Below are 27,138 nucleotides of genomic sequence, written 5' to 3' on the forward strand. Positions count from 1 at the left end.
TTGATCGGGAGGGACTAGCTGTGTCGCTACGGACCAATGAAGATCTCAAATGCAAGCAGAGATCTATTGCTCCTCCTCCGGCACAGAACCAGAACAGGAACAGGAAGACAATCGTTGCGTGCGTTCATTTTGTGAAAAGGGCTCTGTCAATTCGCTGGGCATTCTGATATTGAAGTATTTTGTGGATTATGCAGTCGGGCAGCGCTTGACCTTGATAGATTACCGGTTTATTTTTGCACGTCTCCAAATATAACAGGCAATGGCTGACCCGTGGATAACCAACGCCTTAAAATTCAGACTGTTGGCTATTATTTTCCTTCTTCATGTATCAGATCTGGTATTCGGAATAATCCATTATTCTATTCGCGAAGAAATGGAGCGTGGTGCATTTGTTGGGAATGTCGCCGAAGATTTGGGATTGAACATTTGGAGGCTGTCAGCTCGAAAATTCCGACTGGCTACTGCTGATAAAAGGCAATGTTTTGAGGTGAATTTAGAAACCGGCATTTTATTTGCGAATGAGAGGATCGATAGGGAACAGTTGTGTGAGCAGATGCCAGCTTGTGTTATTTCTTTCGAGATTTTCGTGGAAGAGCCTTTGGAGATGTACCGCGGTGAAGTGGAGATTCTTGATATAAATGATAATTCACCCAGTTTCCCGGAGAATGTCATTCTCTTACAAATGGCCGAAAACATGGCGCTAGACTCTCGATTTCCGCTAGAGAGCGCTGTCGACCCAGACGTGGGATCGAATGCAGTCACCGTTTACAATATCAGCCCGAATGAGCACTTCGGTCTAAAGGTGGAGACTGCAGAAGACGGTATTGAAATTGTCGAGTTGTTATTGGTGAAACCGTTAGACCGCGAACGGCAGTCATCCCTTCAGCTGATACTGACGGCCACTGACGGAGGGAGTCCTCCAAGATCTGGGACGGCTCGGATTCTCATCACTGTGCTGGACAGCAACGACAATGCGCCTGCGTTCGATAGTAAGGTCCACAAGGTCAGCCTGAGAGAAAACTCTCCCAGAGGTACCTTGGTGATTTCAGTCCATGCCACTGATCCAGACGAAGGTTCGAACGCGGAGGTAACTTATTCTTTCAGTCACCGTGTTTCACAGAAAATGCAGGAATTGTTTAGTTTCGATCCTCGAACAGGAGAGATTCGTGTTCAGGGTATAATTGATTTTGAAGAAGATGACAATTATTCATTTGATGTTCAGGCTATAGATAATGGTTCACCGGCAATTGCAGGACAGTCTAAAATACTGATTAAAGTAATAGATGTCAACGACAACGCCCCTGAGATATTACTCAAGTCCCTTGCTGGCATGGTCCCTGAAGATGCTGCTCCCGGGACTGTAACAGCTCTTATTAATGTAATTGATCGAGATTCTGGAAGCAACGGAGAGGTGCACTGCGAGATCCCTAAGAACGTTCCCTTTAAACTTGAAACAACTTCGAGTGGCCATTACAAATTGGTGACTGGTGACATGTTGGACCGTGAAACCATCCCTCTGTACAACATAGCTATTTTAGCCAGGGACTCGGGGTCTCCTCCGCTCTCAACAAATAAAACCATTCAGATAACGGTGTCTGATATAAACGATAACGCCCCAAGATTTGCTCGACCCATTGACACTGTGTATATGATGGAGAACAACGCTCCCGGCGCTTCTATTTTCGCAGTGACTGCATTCGATCCTGACCAGGATCAGAATTCCTACGTCACTTACTCTTTCATAGACAACCTTATACAAGATTTTCCATTGTCAAATTACCTCAATCTTAATTCGATGAATGGGACCATTTACGCGCTGCGCTCTTTTGACTACGAGCGAGTGAAAAACTTCCAGATTCAAGTCCAAGCCCGAGACGCAGGCGTTCCCCCTCTGAGCAGCAGCGCAACATTGAATGTGATTATCCTAGATCAAAATGACAACGCTCCAGTAATTGTTTCACCTTCAGCAAAGAGCGGATCAGCAGGAGTGGAGGTTGTGCCTCAGTCAGCGGGCAAGGGGTATTTGGTCACCAAGATAATCGCAACTGATGCTGATTCTGGTCAGAACGCACGGCTCCTCTATCAGGTGCTGGAAGCCACTGATCCCAGTTTGTTCATCGTGGGGCTTAACTCTGGAGAAATCAGAACAGCCCGAGGAATTTTGGAGCAGGATTCTCCCACCCAGAACCTTGTGATCTTGGTGAAGGATAATGGACAGCCGAGTCTCTCCAGCACGGTTACAATCCACCTTTCAATCATGGGCAATGTTACTGAAATTTTCTCCGAAAGTAGTAACTTCGTGACAAATCCTGAATATGTCTCTGATATAAATATTTATCTAATTGTCATTTTAGGTTCAACTTCCTTTATATTTCTTGTAATCATAATTTTCCTGCTTGGGATCAAGTGTAAACAGGATCGACATTCTCCTGAAAACTACAACTCCCCAAGTTGTTGCTATGGACTGAACGATTCCAATAATACCTTTAATCCGGGACAAACATTGAAGGAAACGTTCAATTATACTGGGGCTGGAGAAGTTGTTCGCATCCCTGAAATGCATCATTATTCAGTTTGTCTGTCTCCTGAATCAGCTAAGAGTGATTTTCTGTTTTTGAAGCCCTACCCACCGCCCATTTTGCAGGACCAATGTTAAAATGTAAAGATTTGACAACATGGAGGCAAGGTGAAATTAATGGCCACCTTTGTTAAATCCGTCCCTGCCGGTTGAATTACTGAAACTATTTCCCTTTGAGGATCTGTTATAAGGACCATTCTTGTCATGCAACTGTCAATTGTTGTTCATCCGAAGAAATTGTGAGAAATAAAAGGCTCCATGATACTCTAGCGACGCACGCCTGAAACTGACATGTGGTAACTTGGAAAGGAATCCGGCAGGCGAATTGTTCCACAAGCTACACAATTGAGTTTGATATCAGGCCGGCTCCAAAATCGACCTCAGGGCATTGATATGAATCCATTTGGATGGTTTCCCTTCACGGTTTGCAATTTGAAATACCAGCATAAATGTTTGGAAGGCCATATCCCCTCATAAAATCGAAAAGGGTAATGGGTGAGCTTTATTTTTTATAGCTTGCCCAACGGATTCTTGTGCTGACTTCCACAGAGATGCTCTGCAGAAGTGTCTTTTACAATGACGCGAAAATACGGTAAAAGTACTTCCAAAAGATAGCAGATCAGGGTGATAAACTATTACACATTGTCGGATCCTGCAGACTCCAATATAATAAGCTCAATAAGAAGTGAGAGTTGACAAAAGGTCTATTAGAGGTATATGATTCACCACCATTTCTGTAAGTACGCTGATATTGTCTGAAAGCATAGGTTACACAGAATTACATATTTTACAAAGAATCCTGAACACAAAAGCACTGCTTTCGGCCAAGTAGGTCCACGAGGGTTTTAATGCTCCACATCAGTCTCCTCCCGCCTTTAGTTATCAAACAAATTCAACATTTTTTGAAGTACTGCTCTCAAGTAGTTTGATTACAAAGAACAAATAGCACCACAGCACTTGAACAGGGCATTCAGTCCTCCAAGCCTGTACAGGTCATGATACCACGCTTGACCAAAACCCTCAACGGTTCACGGTGCCGTTTCCCCTCTACCCATCCTATCCATGCATTTGTCGAGATGCCTTCTGAACGCCATTAAGGGATCTGCTTCCACAGCCTCCCCTGGCAGCGAGCTCCAGGCACTCACCACCCGCTGCGAAAAAGCCTGCACCCTGGGAAAGAGAGCCTGACCACCCACTCGATCCATGTCTCGCTTAATCTTGTTGACCTCTATCAGGTCGTCCCTCTACCTCCCTTGTTCTAATGAAAAGAGCACGAGTCCATTCAGATTATCCGCATATCTAACACCGTCCACACCAGACAACATCAAGGTTAACCTCCTATTCACCCTCGCCAAATCCTCCACATCCTTCTGGCAATGTGGCGACCTGAATTGTGTGCAATAGTCCAAGTGCGGCCTTACTGAGATTCGATACAACTGTAGCATGACTTGACAGTTTTTATACTCGATGTCCCGTCCAATGAAGGCAAGCAACCCTAATGCTTTCTTGATTACCTTGTCCACTTGTGTTGCCACTTTCAAAGATCCGTGGACTTGCACGCCCTGATATCTCTGACTTGCTATATTCCTAAGTGTTTTGCCATTTAATGTACATTTGTCCTCCATGTTCGGCCAAAACATTGGTCCTTTAGAGGATGATAAGGGAGATTTGATAATGGGAAATGAGGAAATGGCTGAGGAACTGAACAGGTTTTTTGGGTCGCTCTTCACAGTGGACGACACAAATAACAGGCCAGTGACTGGTGGAAGTGAGGCTATGGCAAGTGAGGACCTAGAGACGATTGTTATCACTAAGGACGTAGTGATGTGCAGGCTAATGGGGCTTAAGACTGACAAGTTTCCCGGCCCTGATGGAATGCATCCCAGTGTACTAAATGAGATGGCTCGGGAAATTGCAAATGTACTCATGATGAACCAAAATTCACTCGACTGCGGGGTGTCCCGGTGGATTGGAAATTAGCAAATGTGACACCACTGTTTAAAAAAGGAGGTAGGCAGAAAGCGGGTAATTATAGGCCAATTTGCTTAACTTCGGTAGTAGGCAAGATGCTCGAATCTACCGTCAAGGAAGAAATAACTACGCATCTCAATGGGAATTTTTCCATTGAACAGATGCAGCATGGGTTCATAAAGGGCAGGTCATGCCTAACTAATTTAGTGGAATTGTTTGAGGACATTACCAGCGCGGTAGACAACGGGGAGCCAGTGGTTGTGGTGTATCTGGATTTCCATAAAGCTTTTGACAAGGTGCCACACAAAAGTTGTAGCGACCTGGGGTGGCCACGTCCCGATTACAAAATGGAGACTTTGCAAAGAATGAAGGGAAAAATGGACAATGATGAGAAAAATCAGGTGCAAGGTTTGTCTGTTGATTGGAGTTGCAGCTCTCAGACAAGACCGATACTGCAAAGCCATTACAATTCTAATGAGCCATTTCCATGGACAAAAGAGTGACATTTAGGTAAACGATACTAAAGCAGACACCCCGGCGCCAGGGGAGACTAGAGCAAAGCAGGCCCACGGTCACCTAGGGCCAGCCCGGCAATCAGGGCAGCCATCCCTTTATTGGAGGAAATTGATACCAATGGTTAGGATACGGTCCAATTAATTGGGACCAAGTTCAAGCACCGCCCAAAAGCACGTGAAGCCCCCTTTGGGTATAAGAAGAAGCCCCCAAGAGAGAATCGTTCTTCTTGGCTTTGGATCTCAGCGATGAGAGGCCTGCATAGCAGAACAATTAAGTCCAAAGTCAATGCATGCTACGAGATAGACGCTCCTATCTACTATTCCGTACCAGCTCGACCCCAGCAGCCTCAGAACCGTACAACGGCAATTGTTCCCCTGACTGAGTGGCTGCCCGAAGCTAAGTATAGGCTTTAGTAGTAGTGATAGTTTAGTTGGTAGAGTTTGTGCATGAGTATAATTGACTGTGTGTGTAAATAAATGAGCATTGATTTCGAACTTACTAACTTGTGTACCGAGTCTTTGATCAGTATTCGGTTCTGAACCTCGGGTGGTATCGAAAGATACCTGGCGACTCTTGAGCAAACGTAATTAGAATTAAGGAAGGCGACCATATTAATTACCATAAACAGAGCTAATTAAAGAGAGATCACAACGAGCAACAGAGGCTGCTGTAAAAGATAAAGATGCATGGCGTTCAGGGTAAGGTAGTAGCATAGATAGAAAATTGGTTCATTCTTAGAAAGGAAAGAGTGGGGATTAATGGCTGTTTTTCTGTTTGGCAATCAGGAGCTAGTGGTGTCCCACAGGGATCAGTGTTGGGCCCATAATTGTTCATACTTTACAGAGATGATTTGGAGTTGGGAACCAAGTGCAATGTGTCCAAGTTTGCAGACGACAAGAAGATGAGTGGGAAAGCAAAAAGTGCAGAGGATGCTGGAAGTCTGCAGATGGATTTGCAGAGTTTAAGTGAATGGGATATGTTCTGGCAGATGGAATACAATGTTGTCAAATGTGAGGTTATCCATTTTGGTAGGAATAACAGCAAAAGGGATTATTATTTAAATGATAAAGTATTTAAAAATCCTGCTGCGGAGAGCGACCTAGGTGTCCCAGTACACGAGTCGCAAAAGTTTTGTTTACAGGTGCAACAGGTGATTAAGAATACGAATGGAATTTGGTCCTTCGTTGGTAGAGCGATTGAATTTAAGACTATGGGGGTTATACTGCAACTGTATAAGGTGTTAGTGAGGCCACACATGGAGTATTGTGTTCACTGTTTGTCTCCTTGCCCGAGAAAGGACGTACTGGCGCTGGAGGGTGCACAGAGGAGATTCAGTCAGTTAATCTCAGTGTTGTGGGCGTTGGATTCCGAGGAGAGTTTGAGTAGTGTGGGGCTGTACTGTTTCAATTTAGAAGGACGCGGGGTGGGGTGGTTGATCTTATAGAAACATATAAATTTATGAATGGAATAGACAGGATAAATGTGCAGAGGTTCTTTCCACTGGCGGGTGAAAGCAGAACTAGGTGGCATAGGCTCAAAAAAGGGGAAGTAAGACCATAAGACCATAAGACATAGGAGCGGAAGTAAGGCCATTCGGCCCATCGAGTCCACTCCACCATTCAATCATGGTTGATTTCAACTCCATTTACCCGCTCTCTCCCCATAGCCCTTAATTCCTTGAGAAATCAGGAATTTATCAATTTCTGTCTTAAAGACACTCAATGTCCCGGCCTCCACCGCCCTCTGTGGCAATGAATTCCACAGACCTACCACTCTCTGGCTGAAGAAATTTCTCCTCATCTCTGTTCTAAAGTGACTCCCTTTTATTCTAAGGCTGTGCCCCCGCGTCCTAATCTCCCCTGCTAATGGAAACAACTTCCCTACGTCCATCCTATCCAAGCCATTCATTATCTTGTAAGTTTCTATTAGATCTCCCCTCAACCTCCTAAACTCCAATGAATACAATCCCACGATCCTCAGACGTTCATCGTATGTTAGGCCTACCATTCCTGGGATCATCCGTGTGAATCTCTGCTGGACCCGCTCCAGTGCCAGTATGTCCTTCCTGAGGTGCGGGGCCCAAAATTGCTCACAGTATTCTAAATGGGGCCTAACTAGTGCTTTATAAAGCCTCAGAAGTACATCCCTGCTTTTATATTCCAAGCCTCTTGAGATAAATGGCAACATTACATTTGCTTTCTTAATTACGGACTCAACCTGCAAGTTTGCCTTTAGAGAATCCTGGACTAGGACTCCCAAGTCCCTTTGCACTTTAGCATTATGAATTTTGTCACCGTTTAGAAAATAGTCCATGCCTCTATTCTTTTTTCCAAAGTGCAAGACCTCGCACTTGCCCACGTTGAATTTCATCAGCCACTTCTTGGACCATTCTCCTAAACTGTCTAAATCTTTCTGCAGCCTCCCCACCTCTTCAATACTACCTGCCCCTCCACCTATCTTTGTATCATCGGCAAACTTGGCCAGAATCCCCAGTCCCGTCATCTAGATCGTTAATAAAGAAAGAGAACAGCTGTGGCCCCAACACTGAACCCTGCGGGACACCACTTGTCTCCGGTTGCCATTCCGAAAAAGAACCTTTTATCCCAACTCTCTGCCTTCTGTCTGACAGCCAATCGTCAATCCATGTTAGTACCTTGCCTCGAATACCATGGGCCCTTATTTTACTCAGCAGTCTCCCGTGAGGCACCTTGTCAAAGGCCTTTTGGAAGTCAAGATAGATAACATCCATTGGCTCTCCTTGGTCTAACCTATTTGTTATCTCTTCAAAGAACTCTAACAGGTTTGTCAGGCACGACCTCCCCTTACTAAATCCATGCTGAGTTGTCCTAATCCGACACTGCACTTCCAAGAATTTAGAAATCTCATCCTTAACGATGGATTCTAGAATTTTGCCAACAACCGAGGTTAGGCTAATTGGCCTATAATTGTCCATCTTTTTTTTGTTCCCTTCTTCAACAGGGGGGTTACAACAGCGATTTTCCAATCCTCTGGGACTTTCCCTGATTCCAGTGAGTTTTGAAAGATCATAACTAACGCCTCCACTATTTCTTCAGCTATCTCCTTTAGAACTCTAGGATGTAGCCCATCTGGGCCCAGAGATTTATCAATTTTCAGACCTTTTAGTTTCTCTAGCACCTTCTCCTTTGTGATGGCAACCGTATTCAACTCTGCCCCCTGACTTTCCTGAATTGTTGGGATATTACTCATGTCTTCTACTGTGAAGACTGACGCAAAGTACTTATTAAGTTCCTCAGCTATTTCCTTGTCTCCCATCACTAGATTACCAGCGTCATTTTGGAGCGGCCCAATGTCTACTTTTGCCTCCCGTTTGTTTTTAATGTATTTAAAGAAACTTTTACTATCATTCCTAATGTTACTGGCTAGCCTACCTTCATATTTGATCCTCTCCTTCCTTATTTCTCTCTTTGTTATCCTCTGTTTTTGTAGCCTTCCCAATCTTCTGACTTCCCACTACTCTTTGCCACATTATAGGCTCTCTCTTTTGCCTTGATGCATTCCCTGACTTCCTTTGTCAGCCATGGCTGCCTAATCCTCCCTCTGATAACCTTTCTTTTATTTGGGATGAACCTCTGCACTGTGTCCTCAATTACTCCCAGAAACTCCTGCCATTGCTGTTCTACTGTCTTTCCCACTAGGCTCTGCTTCCAGTCGATTTTCGTCAGTTCCTCCCTCATGCGCCTGTAATTACCTTTATTTAACTGTAAAACCTTTACATCTGATTCTACCTTCCTTCTTTCAAATTGCAGACTGAATTCTACCATATTATGATCACTGCTTCCTAAGTGTTCACTTACTTTAAGATCTTTTATCAATTCTGGCTCATTACATAACACTAAGTCCAGAATAGCCTGTTCCCTCGTGGGCTCCATCACAAGCTGTTCCAAAAAGCCATCCTGTAAACATTCAATGAATTCCCTTTCTTTGGGTCCACTGGCAACATTATTTACCCAGTCCACCTGCATATTGAAGTCCCCCATGATCATTGTGACCTTGCCTTTCTGACATGCCCTTTCTATTTCGTGGTGCATTTTGTGCCCCTGATCCTGACCACTGTCAGGAGGCCTGTACATAACTCCCATTATGGTTTTTTTGCCTTTGTGGTTCCTCAACTCTACCCACACAGACTCCACATCGTCTGACCCTATGTCGTTTAGTGCTATTGATTTAATTTCATTTCTAATTAACAAGGCAACCCGGCCCCCTCTACCCACCTCTCTGTCTTTTCGATAGGTTGTAAATCCCTGGATGTTTAACTGCCAATCCTGAACCCCCTGCAACCATGTCTCTGTGATGCCTACCACATCACAGATTTAGGACTGCGCTTAGGAGGAACTTCTTCACTCAAAGGGTTGTGAATCTATGTAATTCCCTGCCCAGTGAAGCAGTTGAGGCTAATTCATTAAATGTTTTCAAGATAAAGATAGATATTTATTGAAGATTAAAGGTTTATGGTGTTCAGCGGGAAAGTGTAGCTGAGTCCGCAAAAGATCAGCCATGATCTAATTGAATGGCGGAGCAGGCTCGAAGCGCCAGATGGCCTACTCCTGCTCCTAGTTCTTATGTTCTTATGTACCAAAATGCATAACATCACATTTGTCCGGATTAAAATCCATTTGCCATTTCCCTCCCTGTTTCTCCAACGTATCTATGTCCTGCTATATCCTTTGACAATCCACAACACCATCTGCCAATCTAGCAATCATGGTGTTATCGGCGAATTCACTAATCAGGCCAATTATACTTTCTTCCAAATTGTTCATGCATACTACAATGAACAGAGGCACAGCACCGATCACTGTGGAACACCACTAGTCACAACTTTACAGTCAGAATAACACCCTTCTAATGCAACCCTGTGCCTTCTGAAACGGCACCAGTTCTGTATCCATCTTGCCATCTAACCTCTAATCCCGTGTGACTTCCTCCTTTGTACCTTTCTGCCACGAGGCACGTTATCAAAGGTTTTACTGAAGACGATGTAAACAACGTCCACCATCCTCCCCTCATCAATCATCTTTGTCACCTCCTCAAAATACTCGATTAAGTTAGTCAGGAACGACCTCTCCTTCACAAAACCATACTGTTTGTCGGTGATGAGTCCATTCGTTTCCAAACGCTGTCCCTGTGAATGCGCTACATTAATTTAGGTAGTACCGACCTGAGGCGCCCCGCCTATAGTTTCCTGGATTATTCCTGCAACCTTTCATAAACAGTGGCACCGCATTAGCTATTCTCCAGTCCTCTGCAATTTATCATGCAGCCAATAATGATACAAAGATGTCAGTCAAGGACCCAGCGATATCCACCCTTGCTTCCTTCAGTATTCTGGGGTAAATCCCATCTGGCCCGGGAGACCTATCTATCTTAATCTATTTTAAAACACCGAATACGTCCTCTTTTGTGATGTCAACATGACCCAGACTATCCACACACCATACCCAAATATCAGCTTCCACGAAGTACTTTCCTTTGGTGAACATTAATGCAAAGTACACATTTACTACCTCGCCGATTTCTTCTGGCTCAATACATAGATCCCCCCCCCCCCCCCCCCACTGGCCTTAAGTGGTTCAATCCTTTTCTGGCCACACTTTTGCGTTTTACATATGAATAAAACTCTTTTGGAATCACCTTAATCGATCTTGCCATGGACGTTTCATGACTCTGAGCCCTCCTAATTTTCTGCTCAAGTACCTTCCCACTTTCTTTGTACTCCTTAAGGATTTTGACTGTCCCAACTATTCTAGACCGTACAATAGTCCCCTTTTTCTTTTTGATGCGGTTCATTATCCACGGCTCCCTAAACTTCTCATTCGTATCCTTTGTTCTCTCAGGAACGTGATTTCCAAACAACTGCTGCTTGAAAGACTCCCACCTGGCCGATGTTGATTTACCCTCTTGCAGCAGCACCCAGTACAAATTCTTCAATTCCTGTCTAATGTTATCGTAATTTGCCTTTTCCTAGTTTTGCATCTGATCCCGAGAGTTACCCTCATTCCTCTACAAAAGTACCCTAAAACTTACGGATTGTGGTCACTACTCCCAAAATGTTCCCCTACTGAAACGACAACCATCCGTCCAAGCTCATTCCCCAACACCAGGTCCAGTAGTGTCCCTTCTCGAGTTGGTCGATCTACATATTGCATCAAGAAGCCTTCCAGAATACACCTTACAAACTCTGCCTCATCCGAGCGCCCAGCACCAAGTGAATCCCAGTCAATACAGCGGACGTTAAAGTCCCCTCCCACAACAACCATGTTATTTTTGCACATCTTCAAAATCTTTCTTCCTATCTGCTCCTCTATCTCTCGCTGGCAGTTCCAGGGCCTCTGATAAACCCCCAACATTGTGACTGACACCGTCCTGTTCGTAAACTGTACCCAGGTTGCCTTATTGTCCAGAACTGACGTTAATCTGATCTTAAATCTGGGTCTAAAACTGAACGCCAGAAAAGAGAAAAGACATACCCCCACTAAACTAAGTTTTAAAAAATTAACAAAACGCTGCGGTATTTTCGTCAGAAGAAAGCTGAAGGTTTTAAATTTGCTGTGTAGCCTCTGATTCGCTGCATTGTAAAATCAATTGGCCTAAAATCACGCTAATGGCGCTGAAGCAGAATAGCTAAGGCTCTGAGATTATGAAAATGTTTACAATACACTGTCAGAAAGCACGATTCATAACTTGCAATTTAGCTGTATTTTACTTGATGGTTCGCTGAGCATTCAGCTGATTAGTTCCTTTGTGGTCATGTTATCTTATTCGTGTTGCACAACGTTATGTCTCCCTTTGAGTCGTCAATAATAGAACATTGCTCGAGTGTACAAAACATTTGATGATTGCTGCTAGAAGTGTTGATCCCTAGTCTGGCAATGTGAAAACTGTGAAACTGATAATTACTGAAGCTGACAGTTCACATTGCATGGAGAAAGGTACAATGAGGGAAAACAACATTTACAAACGTAGAGGATGATTTTACTCAAACCACCCAAGTACAGAGGGCGACAGAGATTTGCATCATAGTGAATAGGTTCAGGACTCTGAGCAGAAATGATTTCATCAAGTAACAATTTGGTGATCGTGACGCCAGGTTAATTTACAGCAGTGTGAGTGAAGCTTGAAATTTCATTGGCAATCCAACTTCCAGTTTCAAGGTCCAGTTAACCAACAATAAACCGATCCTGCTTTTCTGGATGGAATAAGTTGTTGACTCTCCTTCAAATTATTTTTTTGTTAGTTTACATTTCAGTGCCGGTTTAATATGGGTTAATATTGTCTTTTCAAATATCTAATCCAACAATTTTGGACGCTGGAATTGCATTTCCGTTATCATTCCTGGTATTTCATTCTCGTTATGCCTACGCGCGTTTCCCTCTACTTAATGATAGTGTATGATTCTCGTGGCTGTGATTGGGCATAAACATATCCAGAATCAACAAAATATGATCGCCTACAATAGTTCCTAAATACTGAACACGATCAGAAAATTCCTCTGTAAAAATTAACTGTCGGCTCCGACCAGCCGAGAACGATTTGATTAACATGATAGTCAAAATAATGTCAAGTGTAATGTGGCAAACATCTGCCAATCACACGTTCACCAACATCGAAAATCATATTTCACGAAGAACAAACAGCATTCTGATCAATAAATTAGGAAGTCCGAGCTAAACTCCGAGGTAGAATGTAATGGTTTCTTAACTCAGTATTTTTAGGATTGATCAAGAAGACATATTTTTCAAATATTCATGCTTGCACAACTGACTTGCACAGGCATAGTGATGATTCAATGCTCTTTTATATAAATTTTTGCAGATGCATCGCCATTTATTTTAATGGTTTAATTTTTTTCTTGTATTTCAGTTTTCTAATTTCTCCCCTGTTTATATTTCCACTAAGGTTGCTGCAGCTAGAAGCTAGCTAGCTAGTCAGATAAACCGAATTGGAATGACATACTTCACGTATGTTGCCTATGCCTCTTTGGTAAAAGATGAATTTAATTCGACAGAAGATACTGTTTCCGAACTAACATTAAAATGCTGTGATGGCTTGAATGCAAAGATTACAGATTATCATTTAATTGCATTGAAGGAGAAAGGCTGCTGGGAGGAAATTTATGCCGGCGTGTTCGTATTACGGTTGTGCACTCTTAATAGGATCCGTGATCGAAGGCCCTCACATCACGAGCAGTGCCGCTTTAAGAAAAAACTGGTGTAGTGGTGGGCAGGGATTCATTGTGTCGCTGCGGCCCAATGAGGATCTCAAATGCAAGCAGAGATCTATTGCTCCTCCTCCGGCACAGAACCAGAACAGAAAGACAATCGTTGCCTGCGTTCATTTTGTGCAAAGGCCTCTGCCAATTCGCTAGGCATTCTCATATTGAGGTATTTTGTGGATTATGCCATCGGGCAGCGCTTGACCTCTGTAGACTGCCGATTTATTTTTGCACGTCTCCAAATATAACAGGCAATGGCAGAGGCACTGATAACCAACGCATTAAACTTCCGATCATTGCACGTTATTTTCCTTCTTCTTGTATCGGATCTGGTTTTCGGAAATATCCACTATTTTATTCGCGAAGAATTAGAGTCGGGTGCATTTATTGGGAATGTCGCCGAAGATTTGGGATTGAACATTCGGAGGCTGTCAGCTCGAAAATTCCGACTGATTGCTGCTGACGAAATGCAATGTTTGGAGGTGAATTTAGATACCGGCATTATATTTGCGAACGAAAGGATAGATAGGGAACGGCTGTGCGGGCAGATGCCAGCTTGTGTTATTTCTTTCGAAATTTTCGTGGAAGACCCGTTGGAGATGTACCGCGGTGAAGTGGAGATTCTTGATATAAATGATAATTCACCCAGTTTCCCGGAGAATGTCATTCTCTTACAAATGGCCGAAAACATGGCGCTAGACTCTCGATTTCCGCTAGAGAGCGCTGTCGACCCAGACGTGGGATCGAATGCAGTCACCGTTTACAATATCAGCCCCAACAAGCACTTCGGTCTAAAAGTGGATACTGCAGAAGACGGTACTAAAATTGTCGAGCTGTTATTGGAGAAACCGTTAGACCGCGAACGGCAGTCATCCTTTCAGCTGATGCTGACGGCCACTGACGGAGGGAATCCTTCCAGATCTGGGACCGCTCGGATTCTCATCACTGTGCTGGACAGCAACGATAATGCTCCTGCGTTCGAAAGTAAGGCCTACAAGGTCAGCCTGGTAGAAAACTCACCCAGAGGTACCTTGGTAATTTCAGTCCATGCCACTGATCCAGACGAAGGTTCGAACGGTCAGGTAACTTATTATTTCAGCAACCGTGTTTCACAGAAAATGCAGGAACTGTTTATTTTGGATCCACGAACAGGTGAGATTCGTGTTCAGGACATAATAGATTTTGAAGATGGTGATAATTATTCACTTGATATTCAGGCTGCAGATAATGGTTCACCGGCAATTGCAGGACATTCCAAAATACTGATTAAGGTGATCGATGTCAATGACAACGCCCCTGAGATATTACTCAAGTCCATTGCTAGCATGGTCCCTGAAGATGCTGCTGCCGGGACTGTAACAGCTCTGATTAATGTAATTGATCGAGATTCTGGAAGAAACGGACAGGTGCACTGCGACATCCCTAAGAACGTCCCCTTTAAACTTCAGACATCTTCGAGTGGTCATTACAAATTGATAACCAGTGCCATGTTGGACCGTGAAACCACCCCTCTGCACAACATAGTTATTATAGCCAGGGACTCAGGGTCTCCTCCGCTCTCAACAAATAAAACCATTCAAATATCGGTGTCTGATATAAACGATAACGCCCCAAGGTTTGCTCGAACCATGGACACTGTGTATGTGATGGAGAACAACGCTCCCGGTGCTTCTATTTTCGCAGTTACTGCTTTCGATCCTGACCAGGGTCAGAATTCCAACGTCTCTTACGCTTTCACAGATAACCTTATTCAAGATTTACCATTGTCGACTTATCTCAATTTAAATTCGATGAGCGGGACATTTTACGCGCTGCGCACCTTTGACTACGAGCGAGAGAAAAACTTCCAGATTCAAGTCCAAGCCCGCGACGCTGGCATTCCCCCTCTGAGCAGCAGTGCAACATTGAATGTGATCATCCTGGATCAGAATGACAACGCTCCGGTAATTGTTTCACCTTCAGCACAGAGCGGATCAGCAGGAGTGGAGATTGTGCCTCTGTCAGCGGGCCAGGGGTACTTGGTCACCAAGATAATCGCAACTGATGCTGATTCTGGGCAGAACGCACGGCTCCTCTTTCAGGTGCTGAAAGCCACTGATCCCAATCTGTTCATCGTGGGGCTTAACTCTGGAGAAATCAGAACAGCCCGAGGAATTTTAGAGCAGGATTCTCCCACTCAGAGTCTTGTGATCTTGGTGAAGGATAATGGAGAGCCGAGTCTCTCCACCACGGCTACTATCCACTTTTCAATCTCGGGCAATGTTACTGAAATGTTCTCCGAAAGTAGTAACTTAGTGACAAATCCTGAATATGTCTCTGATACAAATCTTTATTTAATTGTCATTTTAGGTTCAACTTCCTTCATATTTCTTGTAACCATAATTTTTCTGATTGGCATCAAGTGTAAACAGGACAGAAATTCTCCTCAAGACTACAACTCCCGTAGTCGTTGCTATGGACTGGACAATTCTAATACTGCCTTTAACCTGAGACCTACACTGAAAGAATCTTTAAATGATACTAGGGCTGGAGAAATTATTCGAATCCCGGACCCGCATCATTATTCAGTTTGTCTGTCTCCCGAATCAGTTAAGAGCGATTTTCTGTTTTTGAAGGCTTACACACCGCCCATGAATCAGAACCTTTGTTAAATTCTAAAGAATTGACAACATTAAAGCAGGGTGAAATTAACGGCCTTCTCATCTCTGCCGCTTGAATTATTTAAACTCCTTCCCGTCCTGGTTCTCTTTACAGAATTAAAGGATGGTTCTTGTCATGCAGCTGACAGTGCTGTTAATCAAAAGATATTGTGTAAAATAAAAAGGCTCCATGAAACTACAGCGATGAGTGTGAAAGTTGCATCTGTTAACTGGGAAGGAAAGTCGACAGGCGAGTGATTGTGTAGCACGATACCACCAAACACACTCTCGTGATCTTGCTGAAGGTCAATGGACAGCCATGATTCTCTTGCACAGTTACATTCACTTTTCAATGTTGGGAAATGTTATTTAAAAATGGTTTGATAATAATAACCTGGGCAGGAATAATAAACATGGTTTATATGTCATTCCATATTTGATTGTTGCTTTGGTATCAACATTGGTTGTATTTTTTGGAATCATCATTTTCGTGTTTTGGCATCAAATTCAAACAGGGAAGCAAGGTTGCTGAAGACTCCAACTCCACAATATATTGCTGCAAACCAGAAGGTATGAATGGTGCCTTTACTCTGAGATTGGTGCCAACATCTTCAAATTACTCTGCTCAAACATTCCCCATCCCATATATGGTTATATAGTCTGTCCCCAGAATCATGCAAGAGTGACTTTTTGCTGTACAAGAAGTACAATGACTTTCTCAGAGCAAGCTGTACAGAACTCTGGTGCGGCCGCATTTGGAGTATTGCGTGCAGTTCTGGTCGCCGCATTATAGGAAGGATGTGGAAGCATTGGAAAGGATGCAGAGAAGATTTACCAGGATGTTGCCTAGTATGGAGGGACGATAGTATGAGGAAAGGCTGAGGGACTTGAGGCTGTTTTCGTTAGAGAGAAGAAGGTTAAGAGGTGACTTAATTGAGGCATACAAGATGATCAGAGGATTAGATAGGGTGGACAGTGAGAGCGTTTTTCCTCGGATGGTGATGTCCAGCACGAGGGGACATAGCTTTAAATTGAGGGGAGATAGATATAGAACAGATGTCAGAGGTAGGTTCTTTACACAGAGAGTAGTAAGGGCGTGGAATTCCCTGCCTGCAACAGTAGTGGACTCGCCAACATTAAGGGCATTTAAATGGTAATTGGATAAACATATGGATGATAAGGGAATAGTGTAGGTGGGATTGACAGGTCGGCGCAACATCGAGGGCCGAAGGGCCTGTACTGCGCTGTAATGTTCTATGTTCTATGTTGTTCCAGAAGCATTTCAATCCTCCCTTGCCTCAGGACCAAGGCTAATTTATTTGAAATTGGTGGCATTGGAGAACAAACGTTATGTACCGTAATATAGGGTTTAGGATGGAATACAGTGTTACGTTACTGTGTGTATTAATTGCACAGTATAGTATTTGCCATTTACTATTCCAGCAAATGAGGGCTGCACAATCAAATGTAACGTTGCATTGTAAAGGATCTTGGGGAGGACCCATTACGACATGAATTCGTATTCCAAGATCCTGTTTCACTTTATTTCACATTACAAGTTTACATTACTTCATTTTTGCAGATATAACTTAACATTGCTTTTATATCCCTGATATTTAGCCAGTGATAGACTGGAGCAGGCTTTAATTTTCTTTCATCGGATTATATCGTTGTTTTATAGATTCCGTTTGTCTCTGCAAGACAAACTAACAAAAGCTTTGAACGTTTCACAACCTTGTTAATAGTTTTTTGTGCCGACCCCCACTGCCAATTTGTCTTTTCTTAGATTGATCTTAATCTCAATAATTAGTAACATCAAATTTGGAAAAATGTTGCATTTTAATGAGATGATCTGTAAATTGAAATCCACATTTCTGAACATGATTCTTGGATAACGAGGTCACCATTATATGGAAACATTCATATCCTAATAGTCAAGAAAGATCCTTGTTTTTGACTTGAGAGGCTTGTGATTTTGGAATATGTGCACTTTATTTGCTAACAATTCACTTAACTGAAGTTCACAAACTCCAAAATCTTTACAGCCAGAAGTCAAGAAGTTCGCCTGCACTATGTGTTGGGCCGCCGACATGCTGACTGCATCACATTGATGTTAAACTGATTATGAGTTTCAAAGTTCAGCTTAAAGTACACTCAAACCAGCTTGCAATTACTTTCTCAGAGCAAGCTGAACAGTTGATGTTATTATTGACTACACTTTGTGGTTGTACAATATTAAACAGCTGCACGAACAGTCTAGCTTTCAGAGTTGATGGTGTAGTTATTGAAGAGGACTGCTTGTGTCGTTGTGTACCAATAAGAAACTCAAATGCTGTGTTGGATCTATTGTCACTCCCCCCACCACGGACAGATATCAGAATCAATGAGACGAGCGATCAGTGCCTGTCTTCAGACTGTGGAGAGAAGTTCAGTAGAATAAAGTTTCGACTTTGCAAATTCGACTTTTGACATATTGGTGGACGTATTTTGTGGTAAGCCGCTTCTGCAGTTTAATCCCAGACAGGCCTGGTTTTGGAAAATGAGTCCTTCCAGAAGAGTGGCGAATTCACAGAGTAATAACGCTTCCTTGTGCAAAACGTTTATTTTTATTTTTTGTGGTGTATGCCAGATCTGATTTCCGGACAGATTCGCTTTACTCAGAGAGTAGTAAGGGCGTGGAATGCCCTGCCTGCAACAGTAGTGGACTCGCCAACATTAAGGGCATTTAAATGGTCATTGGATAAACATATGGATGATAAGGGAATAGTGTCGATGGGCTTCTATTCCATTCCAATCCCAATTCCATTCCTGAGGAATTGGGCCTGGACTCTTTTATTGGGCACATTGATCGAGATTGTGGACTGAACGTACAATTGTCAGCTCGCAAATTGCGGCTGGCAGCTGATGACGGAAGGCAGTACATGAAGGTTAATTTGGATAATGGGGTTGTATCCATTCGTTAAAGAATCGACAGGGCGCATATCTGTGGATCAGTCACTCCGTGCATTCTTCCTTTCGAAATAGTGATAGAAAATCCATTCGAGGTGTATCGCGGTGAAGTGGAAATCCTGGATATAAATGACAATTCCCCCAGTTTCGCGGATAACGCCATTTTTATACAAATGGCTGAATCAATTGCTCCAGGCGTGTGGTTCCCGCTGGAGAGTGCGCACTATCCGGACTTTGGAATAAACACAGTTGCAGTTTACACAATCAGTCCCAACGAGCACTTTGGCCTAAAAATGCAAACGACGGAGGATGGTGTTGAAATTTCCGAACTGCTGTTGGTAAAACCTCTGGACCGCGAGCAGCAGGCGTCCCATCAGCTGCTGTTGACAGCGAGTGATGGTGGGAGCCCTCACAGGTCCATAGAATTTACAGTGCAGAAGGAGGCCATTCGGCCCATTGAGTCTGCACCGGCTCCTGGAATGAGCACCCTACCCAAGGTTAACACCTCCATCCTATCCCCATAACCCAGTAACCCCACCCAACACAAAGGGCAATTTTGGACACGAAGGGCAATTTATCATGTCCAATCCACCTAACTTGCACATCTTTGGACTGTGGGAGGAAACCGGAGCACCCGGAGGAAACCCACGCACACACGGGGAGGATGTGCAGGCTCCGCACAGACAGTGACCCAAGCCGGAATCGAACCTGGGACCGTGGCGCTGTGAAGCGATTGTGCTATCCACAATTCTACCGTACAGTTCAGATTCTCATTAGTGTGCTGGACAGTAACGATAACCCGCCTGTGTTCGCCCGTGCGCTTTACCGGATCAGCGTCAGAGAAAACACACCCAGGGGTAGCTTCGTGATCGAGATCAGCGCTAATGATTTAGACGATAGTCCAAATACTGAGCTAACATATTCTTTCACCAAACGTGCCTCGCAAAGACTGCGCGAATTATTCAGAGTGGACGCACACACGGGGAGACTCGAGTTGAATGAACGCTCGATTTTGAAGAAACAAACAGTTATTCACTTGATATACAAGCTGTGGACAATGTTTCCCCTGCAATTGCGGGATATTCGAAAGTCCTCATCATGTTTATTGATGTAAACACCAAAGCACCCGAGATAAAGGTGACATCCATGTCAAGCACGGTTTCCGAGGATGCTCCGCCAGGGACTGTGATATCTTTAATTAATGTGATTGACCAGTATTCTGGTGAAAACGGACAGGTTCACTGTGAAATTACAAATAAAATTCATTTCAAGCTTCAAACACCTTCCAGTAACCATTATAAATTAATCACCGGCGACTTGCTGGATCGTGAAACCGTCTGAAGTACAACATACATATTTTCGCCAGGAACTCAGGGTCTCCTCCACTATCAACAAATACAACCATCCAGATTGCGATTTCTGACCAAAATGATAGCGTACTCCGATTTACTCAAATGTTGTACACTGTCTATGTGATGGAGAACAATTCGCCTGGTGCTTCAGTTTTGGCGGCTACTGCTCTGGATCCAGACAGGAATCAGAATTCATTTGTTTCCTATGCCATGATGGCGAGCATGACCCAAGATCTGCCTTCCTCTTCTGTCATCAGCTTTAACGCCAATAATAGGGGCATTTACGCGCCGCGCTCTTTTTACTACAGGCAGCTGCGTCCCCCCTCTGAGGAGCAGCGCAACATTGAATGTGATCACCCTGGATCAGAATGACAACGCTCCAGTAATTGCTTCACCTTCATCACAGAACGGATCAGCAGAGGTGGAGATTGTGCCTCAGTCAGCGGGCCAGGGGTATTTGGTCAGCAACATAACCGCGACTGATGCTGATTTTGGTCAAAACGCACATCTCTCCATCAGGTACGAGACGGCGCTTATCCCAATTTCTTCATCGTGGCCAATATTACTGAAAGATTCTCTGAAATTAGCAACTTAGTCAGAAATGCAGAAAATGTGACTGATTTAAATTTCTATTTAATTATCGCCTTAGGTTCAAACACCTTAATTTTTCTTGTGAGCATAATTTTCCTGCTTGGCCTCAAGCGTAAACAGGACAGAAATATTGGCGATGACAGCAACTCCCCATTATGGTGCTGAAGACGGGAGTATTCAAAGTTTACGTGTGATGAAGGACCTGGGCAGACATATCTTTTGAATTTTACTGGCGCTTGAGAAATAGTTCCCAACGCTGAACCTGAACATGATTCTATTTGTTTATCTCCGTCATCTTCCAAGACTAATTTTCTGTTCTTGAAGCCATACATTTCGTAATTGCCTCAAAAGCAATGTTAGGTAATGTTATTATTATTGTAACAGAGGCAGAATAAATTAGTTCTATATGTCACATGTAGTTGTCTTCTTCCTTGGGAAATTGAATAGGAATGCAATGTTTTATTACAATGCAACCTAATGAATATCGATAAATCCGGAGTCAAGGACGTCCACAAAACTGAACAGCTGAACAAGAGAATAAATGAATAATGAAACGCGTTGTGTTCAATTGTCCTTTTTCCTTAAAAGCATTAGTTGCCTCTTAGGTCATAACTCAGTGCAGTTGTTTAAAATGCTCTTTGGTTAACATAGGCAGGCCCTCAGAGATTGATGCAAGATACTAAGAGAAATCTTTGCATAATATGTTTAATGTTAATTTTGCATGAAAACGTCAAGCTTGATCTTTATCCACGTGTTAGGTACGTGGACATTTGAATAAGTATTCGGAATAGATATGGGAACAGTCGCATCATGATGATGTTATTGGACCAGTGATCCAGGGGCCTGGAGTAATGACCCAAACACATGAGTTCATATCCCACCTTACCCGCTGGGTTATTCAAATTTAGTTAATGTAATTAATGTGGAAACTACCAGATTGTTGTAAAGATTTCTCTGGTTCACTCATACCTTGTAGGGAAGGAATGCTGTCTGGCCTCCATGTGACCCCAGACCTAAAGAAATGTTGATTCCTTTCATATTGGCTAACCATTCAGTTGATTCAAATTGCTTTAGAAAGGTTGAATATATTTGGAATAGAAACCAAAAGCTGACTCAGGTACTGGACAGGAAAAAGATACAACCAACTCAGGTGCCTCTGTCAAGTTACTAATATCTGGTAAAATGCGTCATAATTGGGAGCAGTCTCATACAATACGCAAATAACAACCTGATATATCTTCCTAATCAAAGGAATCACACCTTTCATCAATGTCAAGGCTTCGCAATCACTATCCCTGGATGTGTCCATTCCCACTATAAGTACAGACCCACCACTACTGTTACAATACGAAGCCCTGGTACAATGTTGTCTCTAACCCTTATTTGCTGTACGTGGTGGCATTGTTGCACTGTGCCATCCAATGAGTATTGAAATGCAGTGATCTCAGTGTGGAATTAAAATGGAAGGTAGCTTCTATATGGCCTATTTGTTCCCTGTGGTACTTCCTCAATTAAGATTTGTTTGTTCGCATTTATAGAGTCTTCATCATTGGCTTCAGACTCCGTAAGTTTTCATTGTATCAATTCCTCAGCTGATGACTCAGTACCTCTCCATGCTGAGCACCACTCGGAAGTCACATTAAGGTTAGCAAGGGCACAGAATGTAACTCTGAGTGGGGGAACTTCAACATCCTCGTGTTGGACGGTAGTACCATTGCTGACGTTGCTGACTGCATTCTGAAGGACATGGCCGTCAGACGTGACCCCTCGTAAGTGGTGAGAGAGCCAAAACGCAGGAAATACTTTACTCATCTTCTTCCTGAATAACCACCAGTGTGAAGGTCCATATATTCACGACAATATTGGTAGGAATGTTCGCAGAACGCCCTGTGGAAACACGGTCCCATCTTCACACTGCAAACATCCTCCATCATGTCATGTGGTACCAATATCCTGCTAAATCTGATGGATTAAGAACAAATTTAAATGCTGATAATGGGAATCAATGAAACACTTCGGGCCTCCAGAAGGAGCAGAATTGTACTTCACCCCGATGTATAACCTCATGGCCCAACATATCCCTGACACCACATTACAATAAAGGCAGGGGCAATACTGGTTCAATGAGGCATGCCAGGTAGAAACGTGGGCATATTAAAAGATAAGGTGCCAACTTGGTGAAGCTACAGAGCAAGACTATATATATACGAAATGGCAGAAATGGCATGCTGTATAGAATGACAAATTATCCCACAAGCAATAAATCAGATTAGAGCATTGCAGTCCTGCTACATTCAGTCGCAAAGGGTCGGAGGACGAAGTTGCATGTGCATTCCCATCATCGATGATGGTGACACCCAGCATATGCGTGCAAAAGACAAGACTGAAGGATTCACAATCGTATTCTGTCAGAGCTTTCAATGGGATAATTCTACTGGGCCTTTACCTAAGTGCCCCACCTTCACAGATCTCAGTCTTCAGTCATATAGGTATCAGCCAGTGAAGTAAAACAATGTATGTGCGCTCTCGATACAGCAACATTTGAGGGGCCCGGAAATATCTTCCATCATACGATCAGGAGTCTAAATATTAACAGATGATTTCATGACGATTGTGCAAGATTGGTGACTGTTCGGATGTTCAAGTAGCCTGTTTGCATATGAAGCAGAACGTGGACAACATTCGGGCGTGGGCTGATAAGTGGCAAGTCAACTATACGCCTAACAAGTGTCACGGTCATGGCATGCTATGGCCATGCCAACAAGAGTGAATCCAGTCAACTCCCCGTGACATTCCCTTGACAATGTTATCATCGCTAAATCACCCACCAGCAACATTCTGGGGCTTACCATTGTTATGGGCCAGAGTTTAACGAACCCCAAAGTGTATCATGGAGTTCACCTGACCCACAACTTTTAATAGATTGTGGTATGAGGAGCACACGACTCACTCTACAGGTGTGGTATAGCAGAATAGGAAACGTATGTCTTAAAACAAAACAATGTTTATTCTATGAACTCAAGTTAACCTTTTTAAAACATACAGTGAACATCTTAGCAATCATCAATTCAAATACAACCCCCAAAGAATATGACACTAAGTAATCCTTAATAACGTCCCAAACAACATCCAGAAGTCAAAAGAAACGCCTTTTAGTAGAAGCACATTAGGTTTACATTCACTACTGAGAACAATTTTGAATTCATCAAATGATCAAGAGATAGTCTTTTCATGGCAGAAGCATCAACAGTACACCTGCTCTGTCTAGCTTCAGCTCCAACACTGAAAACGAAACTAAAACACACCCTGCAGCAAACAGCCTAAAAATAAAGTTAAAAGCGTACAGACAGCCCAGCTCCACCCACTCTCTGGTATCACTGCAGTAGTAAACACCAATTTCTTAAAGGTACTCTCACTACAGATATTTATATACACACCCATTTATAAACACCCATTTCTTAAAGATACTCTCACATGACACCATTGACCAGAAAATGAGCTGTTTCTGCCATAATAATGCTGTGGCTACAGAACAGGTTAGAGATTGGGAATTCAATGACAAGTAACTCAGTAACCTCTTTCCCAAAACCTGCCGACCGTCTACAAACACAAGGCAGATGTGCCAAGGGATCATCTCCTCTTGTCTGGATGACTGCAACTCCAAGAAATCTCTTCAAGTTCCGTTCCTATCAGCACTACAGATATATATATACAACACACGAATTGCAGTAATTCAAGGTGACGCATGCATTTGCATTGAAAACACTTCAGAGAAGTTCCACTTAACTGAATCCTGGGATAGACGCGTTGCCTTGTGATGGAAGGTTGGTCAGGTTGGGATTATATTCACTGCAGTTCAGAGGAAAGATAAATTAACTTATTAAAGCACATAAGGAGGCTTGGCAGGGTAGATGATGAGAGGATGCTTCCACTCATGGGGAAATCTAGAGTTGGGGTCACCTTTCAGAATCTGGTGTAGCCCATCTAAGATGTAGCGGAGCAGGAATTTCCTATTTCAGACGGTTGTAAATATTGTTAATTATCTGCACAAGGGGTAAGTACGCTGGCACAGTGGGTAGCACTGCTCCCTCACGGCACCGTGGTCCAAGGTTTGATCGCGGTTGTGGGTAAATGTCCGGATGGAGTTTTCGCATTCTCCCCATGTTTGCGTGGGTTTCGCCCTGCAACCCAAAGATATAAGTGACTTGCACCTTGTAAACGTGGAACGGCTTCGGAGAGGCTGGAGAATAATCTCTCATCGCAGAATTCCCAGAATCAAAAGGCACAGTATGTATGCCTTTGGTGCATTCACTGACCTCGTCTTTGGTGACTCCCAGGCCCGTTGATAGTAGGGGAGTGAGCGAAGATAATGTGATTAAACGCAATACATAGATTGTGATGTTCTGTGACTTGCACTTGTACGGTGTGAGTATGTCACTTGCCACTTTTGAGGCCAAAGTTGAATATTGACTGTCTGTTGCTGCATGTGCACATGAACAGTATCAGCATCTGAGGAGCTATGAATGGATATGAGGACTGCACAATGATCAGCGAGCATCCCAACTTTTGATGTTATGATGTAGAGAGGACTATTGATGAAGAGGTTGAACACGGTTGGACCTAGGGCAGTGCATCGAAGAACATCTGCAACCACACCCTGGGCTGTGAGAAACTGCCCTCTGCAGCCACAAGCTTCCTTCTTTGTGCGAGATCTGGTTCCAACAAGTGGAGCTTTTGCTAGGGTTGCAAATGACTTCAATTTTACTTTATGTTACATTCGGTCACGTGTTTCCTTTCACCAAGGGGCAAATGCACTTACCTATGCAATTTGAGTCTTGTTCATTGTTGGACGAAGGAGCTCAAGGTCTCGAAATCCAAACCCACCATGCATGAGCAGGTCATTGCTGAGAAAATGCTGCTTGATAGCCGTGTCCATGACACCTTCAATTACTTATCTGATTTTTCAGAGATTATTGGCGGTACGATAACGGGGCAGATTGGAATTGTTTCGCATATTGTGCACGTGACAGACCTGGAGATTATTCTGTCTTTTAGGGTTTCTGCCAATATTTTACTTTGGCATTACAGCTAGCCTGTCGCTGGGCCCCGAATTGTTGCTCCATCCGTTGTGCGAAGATATTGTTTGATATCACGTGGATTGAATAAAAGTGCTGAAGATTGTTGGCTGGAAAGGAGAGATCCTCAGGTGCAGGTCCAGATAGGTGATATATCCGCCACTTCTGCTGAAGATGGTTGCAAAAGCCTTTTATTTTGTACTTCCGAGATCGTTGTGAATGGGAATGACCATCAGGCTGACTATTACTGCTCCCCGTTTAACTACGAGCTACCGTTCACATCTGGATTTCGCAGGCGTGATTGCATGATTGTTCACCTCTGTCTAAACTCTGTTGCTTCTGCTGTCCGCTATGCATGCAATCGTTTCCAATAACTTCATCTCATTAACAGATACATTTGCTACTCTTCTACACTCCTTTGGCCCTGCTCAGTACCTGGCAACTGTCAAGATTAAGGAAGGGGAGCAATTTCGAAAATGTGTTAAGGGAAGCTTCCTTGTTCAGTATGTTAACTGTTTGAATGGGAAAATAGGCATTGCTTGATAGGGTTTGGGGAAATTAGGTGGACTAGATGCCCAACTGTTTGTTGTTAAACCTGAGCTAGTGTTACTATTGTACAGGTGAGACTCCAGAGTGGAGCCTGGCTTCATAGATCTTAACATGTGCCACGACGAAAGCAAAAAAGTGTATGTGCGATGCAGGTCGTGTGAAATCAAGGCTATGATAATGAATGAGTTATTCGTATAGCTGTTTGCTGAGGTGCGAAAGCTGACAAACTATCTGTACAAACAAAGATAGAAGCAATGGGTAGAATTAAGAATTAAAGAGAAGAGATATTGGAACAACTGGCTATCTTAGGATAGATAGGCCATCTTGTCCATCCACGAGCACCCTAGGTTGGTGGAGGAAATGGAGATGAGATAACGGAGGGGTTTGAAGTAAAATTTCAATCTTCCCGAGATACGAGGGAGGTGTGGAGGATTAGTGAGGTAAAAATGTAGAAATTAGTCTCAAAAGGGGTGGAAAGAAATTCCCAACACTATGCCAGTTACGTTAAAGCCAGCAGTGGGAATGGTTTTAGAAACAAGTATCAGGGAATAATTCAACGTGCATTTGGAGAGACTTCAGCTAATTAAGAATAGGCTGCTCCATTTTGTAAAATACGGATTATAGGACTTGTAGCCCTGCTCCTCGCGACATGCAATGGCTCAGA

General features: G+C 43.4%; 1 protein-coding gene and 1 pseudogene across 1 annotated transcript in view; both read left to right on the top strand.

The window, feature by feature from the left end:
• Window positions 1–16,388, top strand: part of LOC119964285 — a 67,633-nt gene extending 51,245 nt beyond the window's left edge. Inside the window, 3 exon segments of the mRNA XM_038793561.1 lie at window positions 252–2,651; window positions 4,311–4,498; window positions 13,571–16,388. Of these exon segments, the coding sequence (XP_038649489.1) occupies window positions 252–2,651; window positions 4,311–4,498; window positions 13,571–15,970 (4,988 nt within the window). The 3' untranslated portion in view covers window positions 15,971–16,388.
• LOC119964286 lies at window positions 16,163–26,468 on the top strand (annotated as a pseudogene).
• Window positions 26,469–27,138: the final 670 nt, after the last annotated feature.

Source organism: Scyliorhinus canicula, chromosome 4, assembly GCF_902713615.1.
Source record: "Scyliorhinus canicula chromosome 4, sScyCan1.1, whole genome shotgun sequence".
Lineage (NCBI taxonomy): Eukaryota > Metazoa > Chordata > Chondrichthyes > Carcharhiniformes > Scyliorhinidae > Scyliorhinus > Scyliorhinus canicula.